The sequence below is a fragment of the Misgurnus anguillicaudatus genome, chromosome 20 (genome assembly GCF_027580225.2).
Source record: "Misgurnus anguillicaudatus chromosome 20, ASM2758022v2, whole genome shotgun sequence".
Taxonomy (NCBI): domain Eukaryota; kingdom Metazoa; phylum Chordata; class Actinopteri; order Cypriniformes; family Cobitidae; genus Misgurnus; species Misgurnus anguillicaudatus.
In genome coordinates this window covers 25,585,166-25,609,439 of record NC_073356.2, presented here as the reverse complement: position 1 = coordinate 25,609,439, position 24,274 = coordinate 25,585,166, and the positions used below count along the sequence as shown (strand labels likewise).

Below are 24,274 nucleotides of genomic sequence, written 5' to 3'. Positions count from 1 at the left end.
AGGGTGAGTTTGCTAGTTCACAAATAACCGATAACAGTTGACATGTATTACGCTAATCATGAGTACGATAATTTTAAGAAATAGTATTTAGCACGTGACAATTCATTATTGTGGGGAAATTAAACCATTCTGTTAAGATTATGTGCTGAACTGGACAAGTCTAGAGAATAAAACCTTATTTTTTATAAGTCTCAAATATGATGAAACCACACTGAGAATTTAAACCCTTATATTTCACCCATCAAGACAAAGATATTGCATAAGTCTACATACCAGAATAAGAAATATCTCACAACTGTGTTTTTAACACACCCATTCCTCTTTTGCTCTTCTTTCTCTCAAAAAAGTTTTTTTTTCTTGCAAACAATTTGCACATACATTTTAACAGCATCATAATAAAAAGCAACTGACTTCAAAGCAGATGTATTCATTTTCTATTTATTTTTTCCAATTTAAACAGAACAACCTGCACATCACTTGACAAACCAGACCAATGATGAAATATCTTTTATTTTAATGTAAAGTGCTTCTCAGAACTGCTGCATCGTGGGATGCATATCTTAATCACAGAAGATATTTCTGATTTGCATAGTGAATGGTAACAGTCCAACTATCTTGATACTAGCACAAAAACTACACTGCACATATTTACAGATGAGGCACAAACTATTATAGACGTGATGTTTTAGAAAACATAGTGTTGTATTATTTGCCTTATCTTCTGTAGGAACTTTCTAAAGTTTGTGGCCTCGGATGACAACAGTTAATCTTCTATAGATCCTTTTTAAAAGGTACATATACATTATGTTAAGGACCTTGAAAGAACAACAAAAATGACAACTTAAAACCGTCATGTCTTTTAAAGTTTTTAACAAAAATATATAAACACAAAACACAAACAAGATGAACAGAAACGCCACATAAATAATAATGTGCAACCAGTTTCACGTAAACAGTTTGAAACGCATGGGTTAACTTGATCAGCCCGAGACCTTTGGCACTCTTCACAAGCTTCAGTTAACTTACCCACATCTCCAGTGCCCACTGCTCATTTTGAGAAAGCCATTTGTGGGCTGAGCCACGGTCCAGAAGAAACAACTGCTCCTGTCTTTGATTGACAGCTGTGTAGCGGATGCTCAATTTGGGGTTCGGTATGAGTGCTGCTGAGAGGAGCCGACAGCCAGCTGCCAGGTACACGCTCTCGGTTACGTCCTCAACATCACCTTGCCTAAAAGGGAAAACTTTATATACTCGCAATCTTGCAGTCAATTGCATGCTGTGATTAGACCAGTTAAGAACCACTTCACATATCCATTATTGACTCACCGTTTGAGTGTGATGAGAAGGGGCTGAGTGGATCCAGTTGGAGCCTGAAGGTTTGTTTTAATGAAGGTGATGAACATCTCGAAGGCCAGCGTCATCTCAATCTCACTGAGACTACAGGGCAGAAACAGACCGTCCATTTCACACACTACTGCAGAGTAATAGCCTGCTGACCGAGCACCTGGACCAGAAACAATACATTTAATATTACATTTACACATTTCGCAGATGCTTGCAGTGGATTACAAGATATACATTTTTATTCAGCATGTGTGATCCCTGGGTTTTAACCTAGGAACTTTTGCGCTGATAACACAATGTTTTACCAATGAGCTATACAGGAGCACAGGGGTAATATGTACACCTTCCACATAAAACATGTTTTGATATTCATTAATAAATAAGAAGAGTGAATAGCAACAATCACATCTTCCTGTCTGTTTCAGCCCTGGTTGGGCTTGTAACTCAAAAGTTGCCGGTTTGAGTCTCATGGCTGCCAGGTTGCAACTGAGGTGCCCTTAAGCAATGCACCTACTTCTCACTGGGATGGGTTTAATGCAGAGGTCACATTTTAAAGGGGTCATAGCATGAAAATTAGACTTTTTTCATGTTTAAGTGCTATAATTGGGTCCCCAGTGCTTCTATCAACCTAGAAAATGTGATAAAGCCATTTTCTGCAAGCATGTGAAAAATTAGGTCGTTCAGATTTTGCCTGTTTTGTGAGGTAGGTAGCAAGGCGAATTACAATAATACTGCCCCTTTTATCTGCACTATCCAACCACAGCACTGCCATTTAGTGCAGATAGAAAGAGGGAGAAAAGAAGGACTTGACAGCACAATTGAGTTTCAACAAACGACCATCATTGTGATCAGTGTTTGCACTTCATCTGCTCATTTGCATTTTAAACGACACACCCAAAAACGGCACACTTTCGCTCAGGCCTACATATTTGCGATTTTAACATGCTACAATAAATTATCTGTGAGCTAAAACTTCACATACACACTCTGGGGACACCAAAGATTTATTTTACATCTTAAAAATATCGCATAATATGACCCCTTTAAGTATGCATTCAAATACTTGACAAACTTGCCATTTTTATATTAAATCGCCTAGAGAAGGTCTTTGCACACTGTAAATAAATCCGGTTTGAGCAAAAGTTTTAATTGTGTTTTACATCATGCCAGCTTTCATAGCTACTTCCATGCCAACAACCTGGTAAAAATACAATAAAAGTGCCTATTAAAAATCTAAAAGCAGAAATTGGTCTGTCTGATTTTAAAGGGATAGTTCACCCAAAAAATTAAAATAATGTCATTAATGACTCACTCTCTCATGTCGTTCCAAACTCATAAGACCTCTGTTCATCTTCTGAACACAGTTTAAGATGTTTTATATTTAGTCCGGGAGCTTGTTGACCCTTCATTGAAAATCTATGTACGGTATACTGTCCATGTCCATAAAGGCGATAAAAACATCATCAAAGTAGTCCATGTGACATCAGTAGGTCAAGTAGAACGTTCTGAAGCATCAAAAACATATTTTGGTCCAAAAATTACAACTTTATTTAGCATTGTCTTCTCTTCCGCATATGTTGTTAAGCGTTACAGTCTGAGGGAGACACGCTGTAAGTTTGAAAAAAGTTTGAAAAAAAAACTTTGCAAACATGTCTGAGGATAACACGACATCCCCATCACTGCAGTCATGTGACTTTAGTCTCACGCATGCACTTCACAACAGATGTGAAAGAGAAGACAATGCTGAAAAATGTATTTTCGATGCTTCAACACATTCTAACTGACCCACTGATGTCACATGGACTACTTTGATGATGTTTTTATTACCTTTGCTGGACATGGACAGTATATCATAGGTAGATTTTCAATGAAGGGTCAACAAGCTGTCGGACTAAATCTAAAACATTTTAAACTGTGTTCCGAAGATGAAAGAAAGTGTCAGCCAAATAAAAAAACATTCCTAGAGACTCACGTTTGAAGAGAGCTCTTGCCCGGCTCCAGTTGTTCTGCTTGCCCAGTTTGTGGATGAGGCTCTGTAGCTGAAGGGTTTCAGGAACCATCCCCTGTGTTAACATGAAATCGAGAATATCCGCAGCGACCGGCAACGTCTGCTTCATCACACACAGACGCAGATGAGCGTTGAACATTTCAGTATACCCATTTATCTGCACACCATCTAGAAAAAGTGAATTTAAGGTTGAATTGTCCAAAATTCAAAACAATCAGCGGATCAAAATTTTGGACCTGGGATATTTCATTATTGACTTGTTTTAATCTTCAAAAAGCATCAATATACTGTAGATGAAACCATAAAGATCTGAGGATGTTACAGTATTACCATAGTATCTCATGACAAATCCAGCATTTTTTTGGAAGTTGATAAAATATTTAATAACTCACTTATAGGTTGTTTGAGTCCAGGCAAGTTAGCGAGAATGTCAAAGGTGTCTCTGTGTGACGTTTTCCCCGCTAAGAGAGTCAAGACACGCTTTCGATAGTCAATGTCAGGTGGGTCACACGGCCACACGTTTGAGGTCACGAACCAGTTATCAGCTGAAGAAACAGATATACATTTATTGGAATACATTCACTCTTTGTTCTGTCTTAAAAAAGTTCTCGCCTTTACCTCTGAGCATTTTCAGGGCGCCTTCAATACTACCACTGTAGATGAAGAGTTCGGTTGCAGTGGTGACCAGATGGCAACGGGACACCTTGTATTCATTACCCATAAGCCCTTTAAGTGTGGTGAACTCAATGTGGAGTCTGAACATCACATTGATGAGCTTTACTCCCTGAACACATGCAGGACAGTGAGGGATACATACATGCAGCTAGTCTAAGGTTTATTACTGTAAGTCCCAATCCCATTTCTACCCCTTACGGCGCATTCACCCGGGGCGTAAGCGTTGACGCTTCCCATTCACTTTTAATGGGTGACGTCAAGCGTTGGCGAACTGAATTGTGGATCCGTCGGTGCCGCATCACTGCCGTTGCTCGCGGCAGAAGTTGAACATTTCTCAACTTTTCAAGCGGCAATGGGGGTGTCAGCCAATCAGATTGCCTTATGCAAATAACCTAGGCAGAGCCAGCCAATTACGTTTATGGAAGACCGGAGCATGTGCTGCAGCCACTGTGATTGGCTGTTGGCCACGCTTCAGACAAGCCTTCCGTCAAGCGTTAACGCTTGCACCCCGTGTGTTTGCACCATTACACTTTACCCTACTCCTCCGTTAAGCGCGTTCACATTAGGGTGCAATGATGTCCCAATTCTCTACGTTTTAGAGGTACAGGAAGTACCAGATAGCCACTCAAACCTCAGGAACCGATCAGACTGAGAGAACCGGAACTGATCGCGTTCTGTTAGCAGCACACTAGGGAAAACTCCCGGTGCTTCAGATTACCAGTCCACTACAGTGATTGCGAACAGACTGGGGAAACCGGAACGTGAATAGTGACCCATTTCTTAGGGGAATTTTTGAAATTCTGAGTAGAAGGGGTGAGTGGTAGGCGTAAGGGTATAAAATAGAATTGGGATTGGGTCTAACACAACCAGATACACACCCACCTTAGTCCATTCTCGTGTCCTGTGGTACCTTAAAATCAGTGAGACTCCGATTCTCCCCAGGACGATTTTTACCATGTCATCAAAGGGGACCTGCTGACATACTACAAAAGCACAATGTAAAAAAGTTTAATGAAACATTTACCCATTTTCGTGACCTCTCCAGTTGAATCAGAGATTTGACTATTTCTATGCATCAGATATTTCAGAGAGGGGCCTAAAATGTGCATGAGCTGCTCAAGGGGGTAATACCATAGACCAGTGGTCTCAAACTCCTCCGCCTCCAGTTGAATTAGAGATTTGACTTCAACAAAAAAACAATCTGGCCTGCAGAAAGATTTTTATTTACTTTGTTTTTTAATTTAAATGTTTAAGGGTTCGTTCACATGTCGCGTCTAACAACGAGTGTTAAAGCGACGTTTCTTACTTTCAAAGTGCTCGTGAGCTGAAGTTGCGGATCCGTCGGTGCTGCATCACTGAAGTTGCGGATCCGTCGGCCTCACCCATTGCTACGCAGCCACGCTCTTTTTAAACCCGGAAGTATTGCCCTATGGCAAGCGGCTGCATGTCCGTGTCTGTTTTAAAGATCGCTCTGAATGGAATCTCTATGAAAAGTCCGTCACAAAAATTTTATTTTCTCTGCTTTTTGCTCAAAATATGGTGTTTTTGCATAAACCTACCCATATTCAAAAGCTGATTACTAAAGAACTACTGAAGGTATGATGAAACGTTTTTTTTTTGTTTGAAAGAAAAAGGGTCTGTTCTATGGTATATTCTATGATTATATATTTAAAGAAGAACATTTTCTGGAAGGCATTAAACTTTTGTGAAAATCATGAAAAACGCTGGCGCTGACTGGCAACTTTTTTTTAAAACGTAAAAAGTACATTTACAGAGATATTTTACTTTTTTAAATCTTAAAATAGCTCTGCAGCCATCCAATGAAATGTCAATCTCAGAAATGGCCCCAAGCCAGTTTGAGTTTGAGACCCCTGTCATAGACTGTAAAAAAATATGCACATAAGTGTCTGTGACGTCACCCATCGGTTTGTGAAGAGCATTTTGAAGCGCATCACGGCGCATCACTTGCGGATAACCGAAAATGGTAAAGAGGCGAGACATGGGTGAAGCTGAGGTGGCTGGTTGCTGAAACCACGCCGCCTAGCTCGATTCTAATGACAGCAGTGGCAGTTCACCCGTCACTCAAGTGGCCACGCCCTTAATTATGCAGAACTTTAATTCTTAATATAATTTAAACAAATGAGTATGGCGTAATAGCACTTTTGGGAGTACTTCGACTCGGCGCAGTAACACCCTCCCTCTCCCATTATGAGAGTGAGAATGGGAGCGGACTTTTCAGGCGAGTCGAAGTACTCTCAAAAGTGCTATTACGCCATAAAATATAGTTACTCTTTTAAATCCGCTTAGAAAAGCGCTATGTTTTATTTTGTACCACCAAACTTGCTCGTATAACTACTCGTCTTAAATAGGAAAAACGTTGATGTGTTTGGTCACTTCTAACTTTATCTCTAAATGGCAGCATTGAATGAATGGGGCTAAGCTAAATGCTATCGAAGCGTCGCAGCGCGCTCCAGGGCTTACGTGCACACACACAGATGATAGAGGGATGATTCAACAGTTCTTAGTTAAGGTAATAACATATTTTAATATTGAAAATGAGTAGACTATTCCTTTAAGCAGCCAGTCAATGAATTGCAGTTTAAATTAGGGCCGGGATTTTAACGCGTTAATTAAGATTAATTAATTACACAAAAAATAACACGTTAAAAATTTTGTAACGCATTTTAAATCACACTTATTTTTGCACCGCGGAACATTTCTCATTGGATGAGTTTCGGCGGACCGAATATACTGGAGCACCAACTAGCGTTCATCATGACTTCAGACAACAACAAACCACAGTGAACATGAACGAAGAAACTGATGAGATCGCTTTGGTTGGCCCCGTGGATGGGATGGAAGCGTCGATAAGAGCATGGTTGTGTGTAAGCTATGCAACAAGGAAGTCGCATATCACCGCAGCACATCGAGCCTCAAGTATCATCTCAATGCAAAACATATAGCAGCTAGCGTGGACGTTAGCCCGACTCTGAGTACAATGACTTGGTTGAACAAAAATAAACAATATTTTGTTGCTTAAGCTTATGTATTCAGTCATTATTCATGGTATACTAAATATCCATGTGAAAACTTCTCAATGTTCTCAGGTCAAATATTTATATGTGATTAAAATTCAATTCAATTAATAAATTGTAAATAAATTATGTTGTGCTATCTGTCGATTTTCTGTGCTTTTCACTGCTTCTATTAAAGTAAAGCTGCTTTGATACAATTACCAAATTGTGAAAAGCGCTATATAAATTAAATTGAATTGAACTTCCGTATTGGCTTCATCGGAGAGATCGGAAGGTTGCCCCTCGGTTAACACATAAACAAATTTTAAATTGTACTTCATACATTTGGGTTTGGGCTTCTGATATGATGTATATATGCATTAAAAACCCAGCAAAAGTCACTCAAGTAATTTATTTCTGTTTTCTACTTAATATCAGTCTACATAATGTAAAGAGCATTGTGTGAAAATATAACTTTAAAATCTTTAATATTGACTGAGTAAGTTCATGTCAAATCAATGAGTGAAATCCAACTTTGATGCTCCTAAAATCATAATTAGATTAAAAGACTTTGTCGATGAAAAACAAGCCTACATTTGACCAAAAACATGTACCTGATTCAGCAAACACCTCATACGAGAGGGTGAGTTTGTCTTTGGTTTCCTTTAACAGTGCCATAGTAACACAGCAGTAGAACCTGTGAAGTTCAGTGTTACTGTGTGGACCCACACAAACATCACAGAAGACGTGTGCCAGACGTAACCAGTCCTCCTGATGTTTCAACATCTGACCAAACACAGTACTTTAATTTACATTCAAATTTGTTCGCTTATTTAGAACAAAAATATAAATGGTTAACCGAATTGACTAGGGTGACCATACGTGTCGTTCTTCCTAGACACGTCCTGGCCAGGAATTCGGTCCATCTTCCGAAAGTTGTATTTGTCAACCGCACACGTCATCAATGTTCTCACATTTCAGTTAAAAACGTAAGACATGCAATCGTAGTTTCAATCTTACCTTAAAATGTAACTTTGTTGCTTTTCTTAAATATAACCTGAAATAATAAACCTCAATGTGGACAACAACGGGACTTCCGTAAGACGCACCCGAAATCCTGGCAAGTAAGCATCCGGGAAGAACGGCACGTATGGTCACCCTACTGTAGTATTGACAAACACTAGGTTTTGATTATTTTCCAATCTGATCTTACCTCTACCCTCACAACAGCTTGGGCTAGATCCGAAATCTGAGCGGTAAGAGGATTAGTGGCCAGAGCTCTACAGACATAGAAGAAAATATGAATCATGAGATGTATTTGGTGAGGATGCAGAATATATCTAAATCTCAAGCTGTATTCTTACAAAAATGCGAGGGTGAGAAAGAGAGAGGAAGAAAGAGCCCGTACCTGCATTTGACACTGAGGAAAATGTCCATCTGCCGTCTGGGAACCTGCATCATTTGCAGGTGACTCTGCATGACTTCACACTGATCAACACTAAATACACATCCAGCCTCAACAACCTACACAAACACACACACATGCATACAAACAAGCACCCACCACAGATAAACTATTCAAAAATACATCACAATTTGTGAATGTATTGATCAAAGACAAATGGTAACATTCTTTATTTTTAAGAGATTTTATTCATACCGCATTGAAGATGTGGTTCATTTGTGATTTTAACAGCAATAAAAGGACACTGTTCTCATGTCAGAAATAATCAAATTTAATCATACAGTGATCTTATAGTGTGAAAGTGAAGATTACCTTTGAGGTGAGTAAAATAAGCTCAGATACAAAGTCGATCAGGCCTCTGTCCCTCACGTGTTTAAAAGCTGATAACACAATTTCTGGAGGAGGCTGATATGTAAAAACAAACAAATATGTAAGAAATAATTAACAACAAGCCGTACAATTATTCGAAAATAATGCACACCCAAAATAGTAACGCGGCATGAAGCAGAGCATTATTTTCAAGTAATTCAAAGGACCGGGGTCAATTATACAACAGTTACCACAAAAAATAACCACCAGATCAATGTATAAGACATTTGACAGGTAAGGTATGCGTTTATCGAAAAAATAATGCATGATACCCGTGAAACATCAGAATAAAGCATTCAACAGCGTTAACATATGCGGGTTTTAAACACATACGATTTCACAAAAGCACCACAAACAAACACTCACTGGACTCTTGTGTGTGAGAAGCAAGTTGATGACATCCATAAACTCCCTCAAGAAGCCCAGATTGAGAAGAGATGACAGCAAAAAACGGACAATCTCCAAACTAAAACTCACACCGGGGGAACATCTGCTGTAATATCCCATAAACACCTCCACTTCATGTGTAGAAACACAGACAGTGAGAGAAAGAGCAAGCAGCAGTCTAAACATTAACCTTCAGTCTTAAACGGATTCATGGAAGGAATATTACTTTATTAATTTGTATAATTATAATCCGTTACCTGCTCGTAGTACAATTGGAGGGATACCAACCAAACAGAACGTTTGTATTCTATCCATACAGAACTGAAACAGGCAAACAAAATAAACTCAATAGACAGACACAGTTTAAACATTGTGAATTTAACAAGTACTTGGATTCAAAGTCTGAACACACCATTTCATCTCCATCCTTTGGCATGTGTAGGAACCAACAGGCACTTCGATGGCAGACGTTGTGTTCATTAAAGTAGAATTTACAGTACTAAAGACAGACAAAGGGAACAATAAGGGTAAATATGGGGGAATATTCACAGCAATCAATGGGAGATAATGTGTCAACACTTACATTACTTGAAGTTCTTAAAGCAGAAGTGTAACCATGTCCTAAGACACAAAAAAGTGCATTATTAATGCCATTTGCAAAGAATATAAATAAAACTTGTAGAGCTTTAATGGCAGTTCTGGTTAGTTAATTGCCACAAACATTTCTGACCTTGCATGTGAAAACCCAGCTAAAGTCATTTTTTGTGCTTTGCCTTTTTCAACAAAATCATCCTACATAATATAAGAACATTCTGTGAAAATATATAATTGATACCTTTAAAATAGACTGAGTAAGGTCATGGCAAAGATTGAAATCAAACTTTGATGCTCCGAATCTCATAATGAGATTATGGGACTTTAGTCTCAAAACATATTATCTTTATAAAGAATACAGTGCCATGCTAGCCATGCACAGTCGCACATGGGTTTAAAACTAGTGAGTGAGTTGTTCCCGCTCTCTGGCACGCAAGAAAGCCTGGGCATCAATGATAGGCTCAGATGAATGGCATTATGTTTAAGAAGATTGTGGCTGTGTTATCAGCTGCCCTTATGCCACGTACACACCACGCGCGGAGCTTCGCGCTATTCAACCTAGATTACTAGCGAGATTCAACTTCGTGTCTTGCGAATTTTTCGCTCGAGTTGAATATTTTCAACATGGTCAAAGACGTGTTTGAGGCGAATAGCACGTGTTTTTGCAGCAAACGCGCTGCCCATATTGCGTCATTGGCATCGCCCCACATGAGGACGCATCTAATCGCATCTTTGCATTGACTTTGTATGTAATCTACTCGCGCAAATCGTTGAACTCGCGTCTGGTGTGAACCCACAGTTAAAGTGAGGCTACGTCCAAAAAACCACACTTGCGGTCTTTGCACTTGACCACTTGACTACTGTAGGCTGTTTCCTGTATTTTGCTCAAGTGTTCTAGTTCGCGCAACGATCACAAGCCTGCATTTAGAATTATTTACCCAATAGGACACACTTAGTAAATGTTAAAATGTTAATCCAGATAGTGGCAGCAATTTGCACCAAAACATTCTTGTTTTCTTATTTAGGTTACTTAAAATATATATTTTTAAGTTTTGTTTTTTTTTTTAAATAAAAGAACACTCTGAAATAAACATTTGCCGAACTTAAAGATTATTATCTACACTTCTCTGAAACAAAGCAGACATTTAACACATAATTAATGTTGTTTCTAATTATAAAGCAGTTGCAAATGCTTTACAAAATGCATAATGTTTGCACCAATGAAATGGTATCCAAGATTTTGGGTTATGGGCACTGCACTTTGCCAGTTTTAAGACATAGGACAGTCAAGTACACACACTCTCGTGTGGCCAAGACCACAAATGTGGGTATTTGGACGCAGCCTAAATCAGCTTCTTTTTTGTCCAGTAATCCAGTGGCTTGTCATAAATGAGTAAACTATTGCCCTGCCCTCAGATACTATCGTGTATCTGCGATCTCACAGGCTTTAGAGGGTATGCACGTGACGTCACCTTCGGCAAAAGTGACTGTGGTTACGCCCACTGAGTGGCAAAAGACAGAGGGGCAGCATTTGAGTACAGTGTAAAATCAGCGAAAACACGGGGAAAACGCATCTAAATGGGAAACAGCTGTTGTGCGATAGACTGTACTAACAGATTAACAAGCATTCTGAGCTATCGTTTTACAGACTGACAAAAAACACTGAAAGGAGAAGTAAATTGATTTTTCATGCCAACGTCCACAGACCACAGGTGGATTGATAAGTTGCTAGGGTCAATATCAAGCAGAGGTTTTACTTTCTACTTAAAAGCATTTTTTTCAAGTATTTGTATTTTATCCGTGTTTTTTTTTTTTGGAAAACATACATTCCAAAGCATATTACCACAAGTTTTACTCTATTGCATTTTATAAATACAAGTTTTTGTTTTACATTTAATATTTAAGTACATTAATGTACTTTTACTCAAGTAAAAGTACACAATTTTAATGTAATTAGGTATTAAATACATTTTAATATGCAATATTAAGAATACACAGTATGATTCTATGGTTTAGAATGTAGTGAAGTAAAATTTTTCCCAACACAAACACCCTAATAAAGCACAGATGCTTGGAAAATGTAACTAATGTAACTAAGTATTGTCCACCTCTGCTATCAAGTCCAACTAAATTCAATGTTACTTGAAAGCTGATAATTGTCAGTTTTACTGGCATTTTCGCAGCACCCGCTATGAAAACGTTTGCCACTCAACAGGGCGTGCTTCAGCCTGGTCACGTGGAAAAGTGACGTCAATGCATACCCTCAATAGGCGATACGACAATCTCACAATGGAGCATATCGCCCAACACTAGTCTAGACCTACCGCTATTGCTCATGTCCATCACAAGCCTTCTCGTTGTGTTTATTGTCTTAATGCTGTACAGATTGTTGCTATTTTTGATCTCCTGGTTGTTATTCAAGTCTATGGCAGCCTGCAAGATAAGAAAATGAAATTAAATAAAAATACTCATGTCTGAAACAAAAGAAAATGAAGGTCAAAAGAGAAGCACTGTATTACCAAAAAAAATCATTGCTAATATACGGTTGCTAATTTTTTGTGAAAAAATTATTTTTTGTGTGTTTAATATAATTATTCACATTACTTATTCAGATTTATATACACATTTTGAGCGCACATGTTGCTCAACTGGTATAGCATTGCATTAGTAGCACAAAAAGTGGTCAGTTACTTTCCCAGGAATCTCACATACTGAAAAATGTACACATTTTAATGGTATGGATAAAATTGTCTGCAAAAATGTAAACACGCATCCCCCGAATTTAACCAAATCTACATACAAAATAACAAAATATGCATGTTGGAAACATGAACACTCACCTGTGGCTTTAAAGCAGATGGGTCCTGGAGGCTCTGGATAGGCTGAGCTTTGCAACTCTGTATCTCGTTTACTATAGGTGAGAGAGAAATAATTTAAAAGTCACAAAATCTCTTATAGATTCTAGTCCTATTAATTGAACTTCTTGAGAATATTTGACTTTGGCCACACCAATATTTGGTAGCTAGCCATGCCAACTATTAAAAAAATACACACCTGTACTACCATCTTCCGCATTCTTCATCTCTACATTTGTAGCGGTTGGGATAGATTTGCTGCTGCTTTAAAAGGAATTAAGAGATTTTAATATGAATACATAAAACTGAAGAAACCATATTATGTAAGAAATTTAAACATATCACCTGTCCGTATCCAAGTCCCACACAATCTTGCAGTGATTCCCAGTTTTGACATTTCCAGCCTCTCCACTGTCCTCTGCCAATGTTTCTGGTGTTTTCATTGTTTCAGTGACGATAGTGCCAAACAACTCTGGATCATCTTGTATCACATCCAGTACAAGGACATCTTCTTCATATGCTCGGGAAACATCTAGAAAGCTGTTGTCAACTGCACAACCCTGTGATGATTGTGGTGGGGTCCCTGTGGTGGAGTCATTAGACCCCAAAATCTCAGCATCATCATATTCCACAAGGTGCTCATCTGAAGACAGACTGCCGTCATGTTCATTCTCATCCGCAGAAGATGATGAATCTGTGACTGAAGACCGTGACTGAATCTTTCCTGAAGGCTGTGGATTACTGCTGAATTCAAGTGTGACTGCATTTTGAGTACCCTGTTTGTTTGTTGAAGGGGTCATCGCTGAGGATGGGCACTGTGCTTTAAGCATTTCGACTTTAAGACATAGTTCAGAGAGAGTGTCTGGATTGTAAAGCGTTATGGCCCCAACATCAATTTTGGGCTCATCTTGAATCTCACCTGCTGGAGCACTTGAGGTTTGGCTGACAATGTAGGTACTGCTACTGGAATTTAAACCACATCTGGTTTCACATCCAGTTGCCAAGTTTGAATCGTCTTTTTCGAAGAAAGGGATATCATGCAGATTTTTGGATCCAACCGAGATGGTTTGCCGATCAGGTGTGCCGAGTAAGAAATTTGGATTTTCCACTACATGACCAAGACCAGTAAGTTTGTTGTTGTTAACCAGTTCATTTCCAGCAGGTGCAGAGAGCTTAAGAGCATTGCTGAAGTCCTCAAAAGCTTCCTGTACACTTTGGTTTGACTCAAGTTCTGTCGGTTCGGACTCATTCTCACCTAAAGAAACCTGTACTTCTTTTGTTTCCACACTCCCCAGGCTTTGCTCTGTCAGTTGGCAAAGTTGTATTTGAACATCGTTATCCAATAAGCATTTAGTTGTTTCACTGAGAGCAGTCGGCGTGGTGACAAGGAATGACGTGTTAACAATCCAGCAAGGTCCGGTGCGCAACGATGACCTCAGTTCTTCAGGAGGCCCCGTCCTGGGAAAGGGCCAAGTTTTGCAGGCACGGGCACAAGACGGCTGATGGAAAAACACATAAGCTTGCGTTCTCTGGCAGGAGAAACACTCGGGCGAGTTCATGTCAGTATCAGAATCGTCACTTCCTCCATTGTCCTCCTCCGCATCATCTAGAGAGAAATCACCATTCTCATTGTCAGCCTCACCTCGGGAATCACAACCATTACCTGCAGTAACTCTTCTGAGTATTAGAGGCGGTATACGACGGTCCTGGCTGGATGTACCCTCACACCTTTCATTGATGTTCTTCATTGAGAACACCTGACCACCACAATGGGAAAGTACAGAGGTGGTTCCTTCAACCTGACTCATCCTCCCGATCTCAGGATTCCTTGCGAGATAACCATCCGAGTCCTTTGCACATCCATCTCGAGTCTCTGCTGTCTCTGAAACGTACTGGCTTCCTGTAGCTCCCAATGGTGGCTCACCTGATGAGAAAGAAGCACAGCTATTGGTTGGAGTGGAAACTTCCCAGGATTGGTTGGCAATCATACTCCTATGCTTCTTGATGCCATGTGGATGAGGATGCACCAGAAATTCTTTCTTTAAGCACCCAACACGTGTGCATTTTCTCTTTCTTTCTAGTATCGGTGGCAAGACGCATGAGAAATCACGCGAGGCTATCGTAAACACTCTGGCTACGTCACACAGTTTCACCATCGGGTACTTTTCAAATTGGAAGTTTGGCGTGGTCACGGGATGAAGGGGTTCTGAAATATAACTGGATTTTTTCCACCGTTCAGTCAGCCTGGGTCGGCCAGCTCTCGGTCTGCGTTTGAGTAAACGGGCCAGATTCTTATTAGGGGGAGGCCTGTATTTTACATCACCACACAAAGCACAGCACGAATTTTTCACCAATCGCTTGAGGTCCTTCTTCAAGCTCAACCTAAGACATCTCCTCAACTCAACTTTTGAATGGATATCTGCAATCAGAGATAAATAGGGTGATAGAAGTGGGACCAAACATTTTGAACGTCTTTTCTAAGCAGCTACAACTTATCTAGTTAATACAATGTATTTGTTTACACTGAGAAATATTTCATTCTTTTATCAACTGATATGGGTTAAGGAAAACATCACAGTTTTTTAATATTTTACTTTATGTTTATGTTCTTACCTCAATTTAGACAAATTAATTCATACCTATCTTTTTTCAGTGCGTTATACAGCGCATCGTGAATGTGTTAGCATTTAGCCTAGCCCCATTCATTCCTTAGGATCCAAATGGGGATGAATTTAGAAGCCACCAAACACTTCCATGTTTTCCCTATTTAAAGACTGTTACATGAATAGTTACACGAGTAAGTATGGTGGCACAAAATGAAACGTGGCGATTTTTTAAGTGGATAAAAATGAGAACTATATTGTATGGCAGAAGAGCACTTAGTTTGCAGCACTTCAACATCATCGCTCCTGACTATAGACCGTTTCATCTGGCGCACGTGCGGTGACGCGATAAGCGTCTGGTCCGAACTTTACTTCCGGTTTCTGTTAGTTTAATGGTCTGACTAGTTGCTGAAATGGAACTCTTAAACAAATACCTCTTCGAAGAAATACAAAACATTTGTTATTTATGTAATCTACGTGTTGTTTATTTAGCTTGTTATATAAATAAACTACTTTAAAAGGACTTTGTTGTTACTTATTCTTCGCAGAGTTTACCGGAAGTTTCGTGATGACCACGAAAGCGGCTTGTTTATGTTGTTACTGCTGAAACTGTCTATATTTTACTCGTGTTACTAGTCATGTAGGCCTATATTAGTCATGTATTTATTTATCTAAGTTGAGGTAAGAAAAACTGTGGTGTTTTCCTTTAAATTACCTTAAAAATACAAACTGTGGCTTGTCTCTAGCATAGTGATTTATAAAAACAAATACAAGACAATCCTAAAAAATACTTCCCACTCCAGAATACTGTTGTTAACAACATTATACTAAAATGTACTACTGTAAACACTAAACGGTATTTCACTGTTTTTTTAGGGGCTTTAAAGTTATTTGTGTGTATAGGAACATACTTGGTGCTCGTCCAGACAAAGTGGGTCTACTTCTTCTACTTGCATGAGGAGTTTGAGCTCTCCGGACCTCTGTCTTGATGGTCGTTTTCACTCGTGCTGCGGACTCAAAACTATGAATATAAACTGTCCGCGGTCTTCCCGGTCCCCGACGAGGCTGTTTTTGTTCCAAAATATCTACCCCGCCAGTTTTGTCCTCAGTATTTCCAGCATATTTTGGATTTAACGTTACTTTTCCTGCCCCCTCAGAGGGTGACGTTTGCTCTGCAGCTTTACCGCGCCCTTCCGCGCACACTGTAGACTTAATTGATATATTACCGGACTTCACAGAAACGTTACTGTTTATGAAGGAGAGCGCGTGACACCGCGAATCGGTCTGCCCGCGCGTCGCTCTCCTAACGCAGTTACGCTGTTTTTTCTCACCGAAACATAATGCTAATCGCAAACGATAACAAATTTCTCTCTTGCGCTCACACAATCGTTGGTGATCCGACGCCGATTGGCTTCTGGTACGGGGACCTCGAGTATCTGGACTACTACTAATGCCACTTACTTTGAATGGGGAAGTACCTTTATTATAACCCGCTTGCTCATCGTCGTGTTGGCTGAGGGGAATTCCGAACCGTCCACCGGTTTCGTCTCCGTTTTGAGTCGAAATTAAATCCCCCGTCACTGGTGTTGAAGCTGAAGCGGTTTCTTGATGGCTGCTGTCGTCTTGAACGGCTCGTTTGGCTGGTGAATTTAAACCAGATACAGTTTTAGGGCCCGTCCATCTCCGTTTATTCGTCTCTAATTTGTTGTCGACCTTAAACAAATCCCTCTTTAATTTTATCCTTGAAACACCACCGGATGACAACATGACTGACGCGATTAACGAGCGTCAACGCAAAACGTGCAATTGCTAGCTTTACTAAAAACTTCAAAATCAAAGAGTTTATACTAACCAAATGTTGATTTAAAGGCAAAGAGGTCTGTAATAAAATTTTAAATATACACCAAACGGTACAACAGGGCTAACAAAATAAATGAAGCGATACGCGATATAAAACTAAAGACAGCCCAGTAATAACTTGCTGTATGTAACGTTAAGTTAAAAGCAAAAGGGCAAACTCGTTGAAAATCCGGAGACAATAGACAGCAATTATTATATAAGTTAAGTTCCTCAAGCAGTACCTGTTAGCTTAACCTCGAGTTTTTTACTAAAAATAAAATTACCCTCCCACTTTCAATTTCGAGGCAAGACATGCGCAATTGGTTTTAGCCTGTTTGGTGAATACTGCCACCACGTGGTGGGCTTACTTGGGTTGGTGGGTTTGCCGCTAAAACAACTCGGATTTAGGATATTTTCCCATCTCAACTCTAAAATAATGGGTCTCATTCATTAAGCATGTACACATAAATATGTGCGTGAGATGTGCGTACAGATGTTTTTACGAACAAATCATGATTCAAACTTTTGTATCAAAATTTATTCTAAATCTACGCAAAAATTCAAGAAAACCACTCGTACGCAATAATCACGTACACTATAATCATATACTAGGCTATAATTATAATGTTTATAATAATGTTGATGTAAAAAATACATGATTATATTTTATATTATAATGTTTTCTGTATTATATATATTTATACCTGATCTATATTACTATTATTATTATTATTATTATATACATTATATTATATATCATTTTATTCTGTATTATATATATTTATACATGATCTATATTATTATTATTATTATTATATACATTAAATTTATTATTATAGCCTACTTTTTTTTTCTGCACATATACTATAAATTATATGTATTTTTCTTACAGTCTATGGAATTTTTCTATTTTCTATGGTTTCTACCGGCTGGCTATTGAAACAGATGTTTCGCACAAAGAAGGGGAATACGTCACATCACTTACTTCCGCGTTCGAAAATAAGGTGTTAGAGAGAACACGCATAGCCTGATAAAAAATTTAAGTTGCTGTGAATAAAATGAATTAATGTAAATGTTAATATATTTGTATTTAGCATAAACGTTAGCATAAATCTTAAGAAAAACAGCATTTCAGCTAAAATTAAAATTTTTAGTTTATAACAAGTTTGTTTTAGTTGATGTAAATAGTTATTTTAAAAGAACTGCCCCTTTTTATCAAATCTAAAGTTACTGAATTAATACAAGATCTGTAAAGGGGTCAAAAACTATTACAAATGCAAAAAGAGAGAACGAAAAAAAAAACATTTTAATATATTTAATATATACCGGCCCACCTATCACTTGTCCCACCTTTCATCTCATATCTGTAGACGGGCCTGTTGGGTTCTAATGGGGGATATGAACCTAACAGATCACCATAAATCCCATAGGAATGTACCCCTCAAAAGGAATTTTGTAATGGTATTAATGGTAAATAGCTGATGGTTTCTAATGGCCCATATAATGAAAACCATTCATTTGTATTTATATTGTTTTTCAGCAAGGAGTATTACTTACAGTTTTTCTCAGTCGCTTTGGTACATTTCTCGAATCATCCTCAACATTTGCAAAACAATTTGTGCATTTCTCAAAACAATTAGCAAAACAGCATGGATAACCTACAAAAGCCACTCTCTTACTCAAAATCCTTAGTTCATCTATCAAAAGTAAATATCTGTATCAATGAACATGTCAGTGCCATCAGTATGACAAGTCCTTGTGTCATTGTGTACGGATAAGACAGTTGAATTGTTAAGTCATGTTGTCAATATAACAGTTTACTCTGTAGGGATGCTCTGATGTAAACTATGGCTACAGTTTTCATGACAATTATTGTAAATTGTAGGTTAGACCTTAGTGTAAGTTATGTGGGAGTTTGATTGCAAGAGACTGGACAAAATTTACATTAACACTTTTACTGTTTGTACTGTAATTTGTTGACAGACCATGTCATTTGTGATTACAGAAAGGAAAAGACAGCACTACACAGCACAAAGAAAAAAAAAACTAAAGTAGAAATGTGAACATGGGACAATATCGGGAAAAATGTACATGCAGTGTTGTAGAAATTACACTGAAATCTTCCTATACATCCTGACCCAGACCCAGCAAGCATGTTTGGCTAAAACAAGGCTAAATTTGGGCTGCCAGTGAAAGTCTAATAGACGTCTAACCATAGCCCAAGAATAGATGATGCATATACTTTTAGAACATGTGAAAGAAATGAAAGCAAACACCTGTCGACTTTGCTTACATGTGGGTTTTTGCTTGCTGGGGACATTTCTATTTGTTAGAGAAAGTCAAGATTCACCTGGGAGCAATTTACCAATTCAGGACAGGACAATTGTACATAATCATTTGCATGGATGTACCACTTTTTCAAAGAAATGAGAAACTGCTTTTTCGATGTGCACAAGTGGCACAATGATGTGAGAATTAAACAAGTAATTTTGATAATTTCAATTCTGTTCTGATAAATGTACCAAAGCGACCGAGAAAAACTGAAATAATTGACATTTTTGTGTTTGTCACTGGATGTCTGACGAAATCCAAATGCTGTTTTTACAGATAAAGAATAAAACAAAAGTTGCACTAGTTTATCTGGTTATCTCTGACTTGCAGTACTGGATAAAAGATAATAATCTAATGTGTTGTAACAAAAGGAATATAAGTAAGCAAACAGTCGTTTCACAACAGATCATTCAACTGCAGAACACTTGCTAACCAAAAAAGAAAACTTGAGCTTGATCTGAGGTTTAATGAAGAGATAAAGGTATGAATCATGCTTTAGCTCTTTGTACAACACCATCAACTAGTGAATTTATGACATTTTCAGTCTAGAGTTGGTAATCTCTGACTCTCATAAAACAGCAAAAAGACAATTAAATGACTAAGATAAAAATATAGGGTTCTTAGTAATAGTTTCTAATAAGGATTTGAGACACAAATAATTATTTGTTATACTATATAATGTGTTGTATTTTTATTTCTAATCAGGATGGATATCATTGTGATTTCATTGCTCACAGTTTTGCCTTGGCTGTGTAATGCTGGCTCTACAGGTACAGTAAATGTCGAAAAAATGCAAGTTTTACATCTTTCTACCTGGAACACAAAAATATCTCACTCTGTGTGAGGTTGAGGTGTATTCAGGTAACAAAACAGACTGAAGTTACATATCAACGTGTTAATGAATGCTGTTATTTTATTACCAAAAAGACAACATGTATCCTCAATTGTGCTCTATGCAAGTTTTATTTTCATTGCTTTGAATATACAATATTTAATAAATGTTTTTTACTCTTTGTCAGGGTGTTCGTTTACACAAGTTGGTAAGTGTGTCCCTGCTAAAAAATTCATCTTTTTAAAAATTTCACTGTAGTTTTGAAACCAAAAGTGGTTCTGTAAGGTATTGGTTTAAAAACCCCTTTTTATGAGTGTAGCATGCCAATAGTCTGATATAAAAATGAGTAAAAAAGAAAAAAATAATCAATCATTTGATTGGCATAATGGTACCCATTATAATTCACTTTATCAATGAAAGAAGTGTTTTGTTTATTTTTTATTCTGAACAGATAACATTGCTTTTGGAGCCAACGCTGTCCAGTCCTCCACTTACGATGCATTAGCAGATGCTTATAATGCTGTAGATGGTAACAGAGATTCAGATTACATGAAGCGATCCTGCACTCACACCGCAATAGAAGATAATCCCTGGTGGAGAGTGGACCTCAAAAGGAGTTACAGTATTAACAAAGTTATCATCACTAATCGTGGAGACTGTTGTGGAGAGAGGATAATAGGTGCTCAGATCCGAATTGGCAACAGTCCGGATAACAATGGGAACAGCAATAAACTGTAAGGAATGTAGTTATTTGTTGTATAATTTTCTCCTTTAAACATTTTGGGTTTGTGTATTTTAAAAACATTATAACATTTCAGTTTAATTGGGTTTAATGGTCTCTAATATCTGCTGTTATATAAAGGTGAAGGACCGTTTTTGCTTTATATGCCTATTCAGTGTACCAGAAAAGGCCTGTAATTTTCACTTTTACACTCTGTTATGTATATATTTGCAGAGCTGCAACTATTTTCACTGCTCCTCTGCTCCCAGAAACATTTGAGTTTAAGCCTATTCAGGGACGATATGTCAACATCTTTCTACCTGGAACAAAAAAATATCTCACTCTGTGTGAGGTTGAGGTGTATGCAGGTAACAAAACAGACTAAAGTTACATATTGATGTTTTAATGAATGCTGTTTTTTTTTTTACCAAAAAGATAACATGTATGCTCAATTGTGCTCTGTGGAAGTTTAGTTTTCATTGCTTTGAATATACACTCTTAACAAAAGGTTTTTACTCTTTGTCAGGGTCTTTGTTTACACAAGAAACTCCTGGTAAGTAAATCCCTGGTAAGGAAAAATGCTTTAGAAATTTCACTGTAGTTTTTTAACCAAAAGTGTTTTTTAAGGTATTGCTCTTTTTTTGGACCTTTTTACGAGTGAAGCATGACAATATTCTGATATAAAAATGAGTAAAAAAAAAACAATAATCAATCATTTGATTGGCATAATGGTGCCCATTATAATTTACTTTATCCATGAAAGAAGTGTTTTGTTATTTATTCTGAACAGATAACATTGCTTTTGGAGCCAAAGCTGTCCAGTCCTCCACTTACAATGAATTAGCAGATGCTAAACACGCTGTAGATGGTAAAAGCGAATCAAATTACAAGAGGGGCTCATGCACTCACACCGCAATAGAAGATAATCCCTGGTGGAGAGTGGACCTCAAACGTATCTATAGTATTAGCAAAGTTATCATCACTAATCGTGGAGACTGTTGTGAAGAGAGGATAGCAGGTGCTCAGATCCGAATTGGCAACAGTCTGGATAACAATGGCAACAACAATAAGCTGTAAGGAATGTTAGTCTTTCTTAAAACATTGGAAGCTTTCATAAACTGAATAAATAAATTATTCATTAATATCGTTAATAATTTTTCTTTTGAATGTAAACATGTTTGAATCGGACGTATATGTCTTAATGTTTGTGTATTCACAGCGCTGCAACAATTGGGTCCATCCCACTTGGAGGCACAAAAACATTTACATTTCACCATATTCAAGGGCAATATGTCAACATCTTTCTACCAGGGAACCAAAAAATACTCACTCTGTGTGAAGTTGAGGTTTATACAGGTAAGATATAATAAAAAAGCAAAATGTGAAGTTTAACACTGTGTAAAATTTCTTAATGTTTTTTCTTATGTCGTCTGCAGGTTAAGTGGCATGATTACACCCCAGTCCACCAAAAGAAGAGGCTAACATCTCAAAACAGCAACTGGCTCTGTCTAAAATGTTTTTTTATAATTTTGCAAAAATACATATTTTTGTGTTCTATGGAGGTAACAAAAATAATGTATGAAATCAATACATAAAGTAAGCATGTTACACAGTTTGTCTCTGACATTCATTTATTCCAAGTAAATAAGCAATGATAACACTGATGCTGTGAGAGATCTGGTACAGATGATACTCAATATGGACTTTCTAAAATAATTTCTTGTAATAATTTTAAACATTTGATAAATATTAGATTTTGCCTATATTCAAGTCTGCCAAAAACAAAAACAAGCTTAGCAAAAAAAAAAAAAAAAAAAAACTGCAGGCTACATAAAGAAAATACTGATGCTCAAGCAATATCCATAGAGTGGGAAGAGCAATGCCTGTTTTAACTATGGATGCATTTAAAGGAAAAATAAGAAATAAGCATAACCACTTCATAGATAACATTGAGTCTCATTCACTAAGCATGCATATGCACAAATTTGTTTGTAAAACGTGCATACGGACGTTTTAACTTACAAATCATGATTCAACAAAAACTTTCATACAAAATTTATTTTAAATGTGTACAAAAACGTCAGAACAACTTAGACTACATATACGCAATAATCATGAACAGATTAACCCTTGTGCATTGTTCAAATGTACTACCTTTCGTGTTGTTAGTGAATGAAAACATCCTTTAAATTCAACGGCTATGTATCAGATGAAATTTTTTCAATTTTTTTTACATGAATCTGTTAATCAACCTCAGTACTGATCAAAACTACAAAATCTTCACAAAAATTCCATGATTTTAATTCTTTAATTGCCAAGTTTATAAGTGGTGTCACTGATTTGGGGAAAAAATGCACACAAAATTATGATTTTCAATATAAAAACCTGGATTTTTAAAATACCATTTTCACAGTCTTGGGCTTATCAAAGATTAGTAAAAACATTGTCTTTGAAGTTTTTTGATTGCAGAGCTATGACACCTTTTCATCATGCATTTTTGAATATTGGTGTTTTTTCCTTTTGCTAAAAGGTCAAATTTGTCATTTTTACTGTTGATCACCATGTGGCACCATTAACCCTTTATTAGCCCTGTGCAAAAACAAAGCTTAATTTCTGGCTTGTACGCACGTGCACACACACGTGCACACATACACACGCACCCACATTCGCGCGCACACAAACGCACACACACACACACACACACACACACACACACACACACACACACACACACACACACACACACACACACACACACACACACACACACACACACACACACACATTCTGGTTTCCATGTTTTGGGGGGACATTCCATAGACGTAATGCATTTTATTCTGTACAAACTGTATATTCTATTCCACTTACCTACCCCATTCCCTAACCCCAACCATCACAGAAACACTTCTCCTACTTCACATTTTCAAGATACATCATTTTGTTTGATTTATAAGCTTGTTTCCTCATGGGGACATCAAAATGTCCCCACAAGGTCACAAAAACACTGGTATTCTAATCTTTGTGGGGACAATTGGTTATTACCAGGTACACACACACACACACACACACACACACACACACACACACACACACACACACAATAATATGCTTTTATTATGGAGTTATACTCCATATAACTCAGTGTACAAGCCAGAAATTAAGCTCTGTTTTTGCATAGGCCTACTAAAGGGTTAATAGTGCCACATGGTGATCAACAGTAAAAAGGACACATTTGAC

The 24,274-nt window shown here is 37.7% G+C and overlaps 1 protein-coding gene across 4 annotated transcripts; it reads right to left on the bottom strand.

Moving 5' to 3' along the window:
• Positions 1–853: 853 nt before the first annotated feature.
• On the bottom strand, positions 854–17,362 carry topaz1 (testis and ovary specific TOPAZ 1). 4 transcript variants are annotated; one of them, XM_055219195.2, is made up of 19 exons: positions 16,226–17,362; positions 13,057–15,130; positions 12,911–12,975; positions 12,697–12,767; positions 12,181–12,289; positions 9,846–9,883; positions 9,675–9,761; positions 9,520–9,583; positions 9,242–9,393; positions 8,819–8,911; positions 8,450–8,565; positions 8,255–8,321; positions 7,656–7,827; positions 4,910–5,010; positions 3,971–4,136; positions 3,745–3,897; positions 3,317–3,520; positions 1,327–1,504; positions 854–1,228 (listed from the first exon to the last, which is right to left on the bottom strand). In XM_055219195.2, exons 1-19 carry the CDS (start codon positions 17,079–17,081, stop codon positions 1,018–1,020), a joined length of 4,977 nt encoding a protein of 1,658 aa, XP_055075170.2. In that variant the 5' UTR covers positions 17,082–17,362; the 3' UTR covers positions 854–1,017. The 4 variants fall into 4 exon arrangements, with proteins under 4 accessions (XP_055075170.2, XP_055075171.2, XP_055075172.2 ...); XM_055219196.2 differs by having other exon boundaries at positions 12,911–12,972; XM_055219197.2 differs by having other exon boundaries at positions 16,793–17,361.
• Between the last annotated feature and the right edge of the window lie 6,912 nt (positions 17,363–24,274).

What these genes read in the sequence shown, in the direction of transcription:
- topaz1 (XM_055219195.2), bottom strand. Translation starts at nt 17,081, where the DNA reads ATGTTGTCATCCGGTGGTGTTTCAAGGATAAAATTAAAGAGGGATTTG. An exon ending in CATCTGCTTTAAAGCCACAG is followed by an intron (nt 12,290 to 12,696) that starts GTGAGTGTTCAT and finishes CTTATCTTGCAG; the next exon opens with GCTGCCATAGACTTGAATAA. An exon ending in TGAGGTGTTTGCTGAATCAG is followed by an intron (nt 5,011 to 7,655) that starts GTACATGTTTTT and finishes GTGCTTTTGTAG; the next exon opens with TATGTCAGCAGGTCCCCTTT.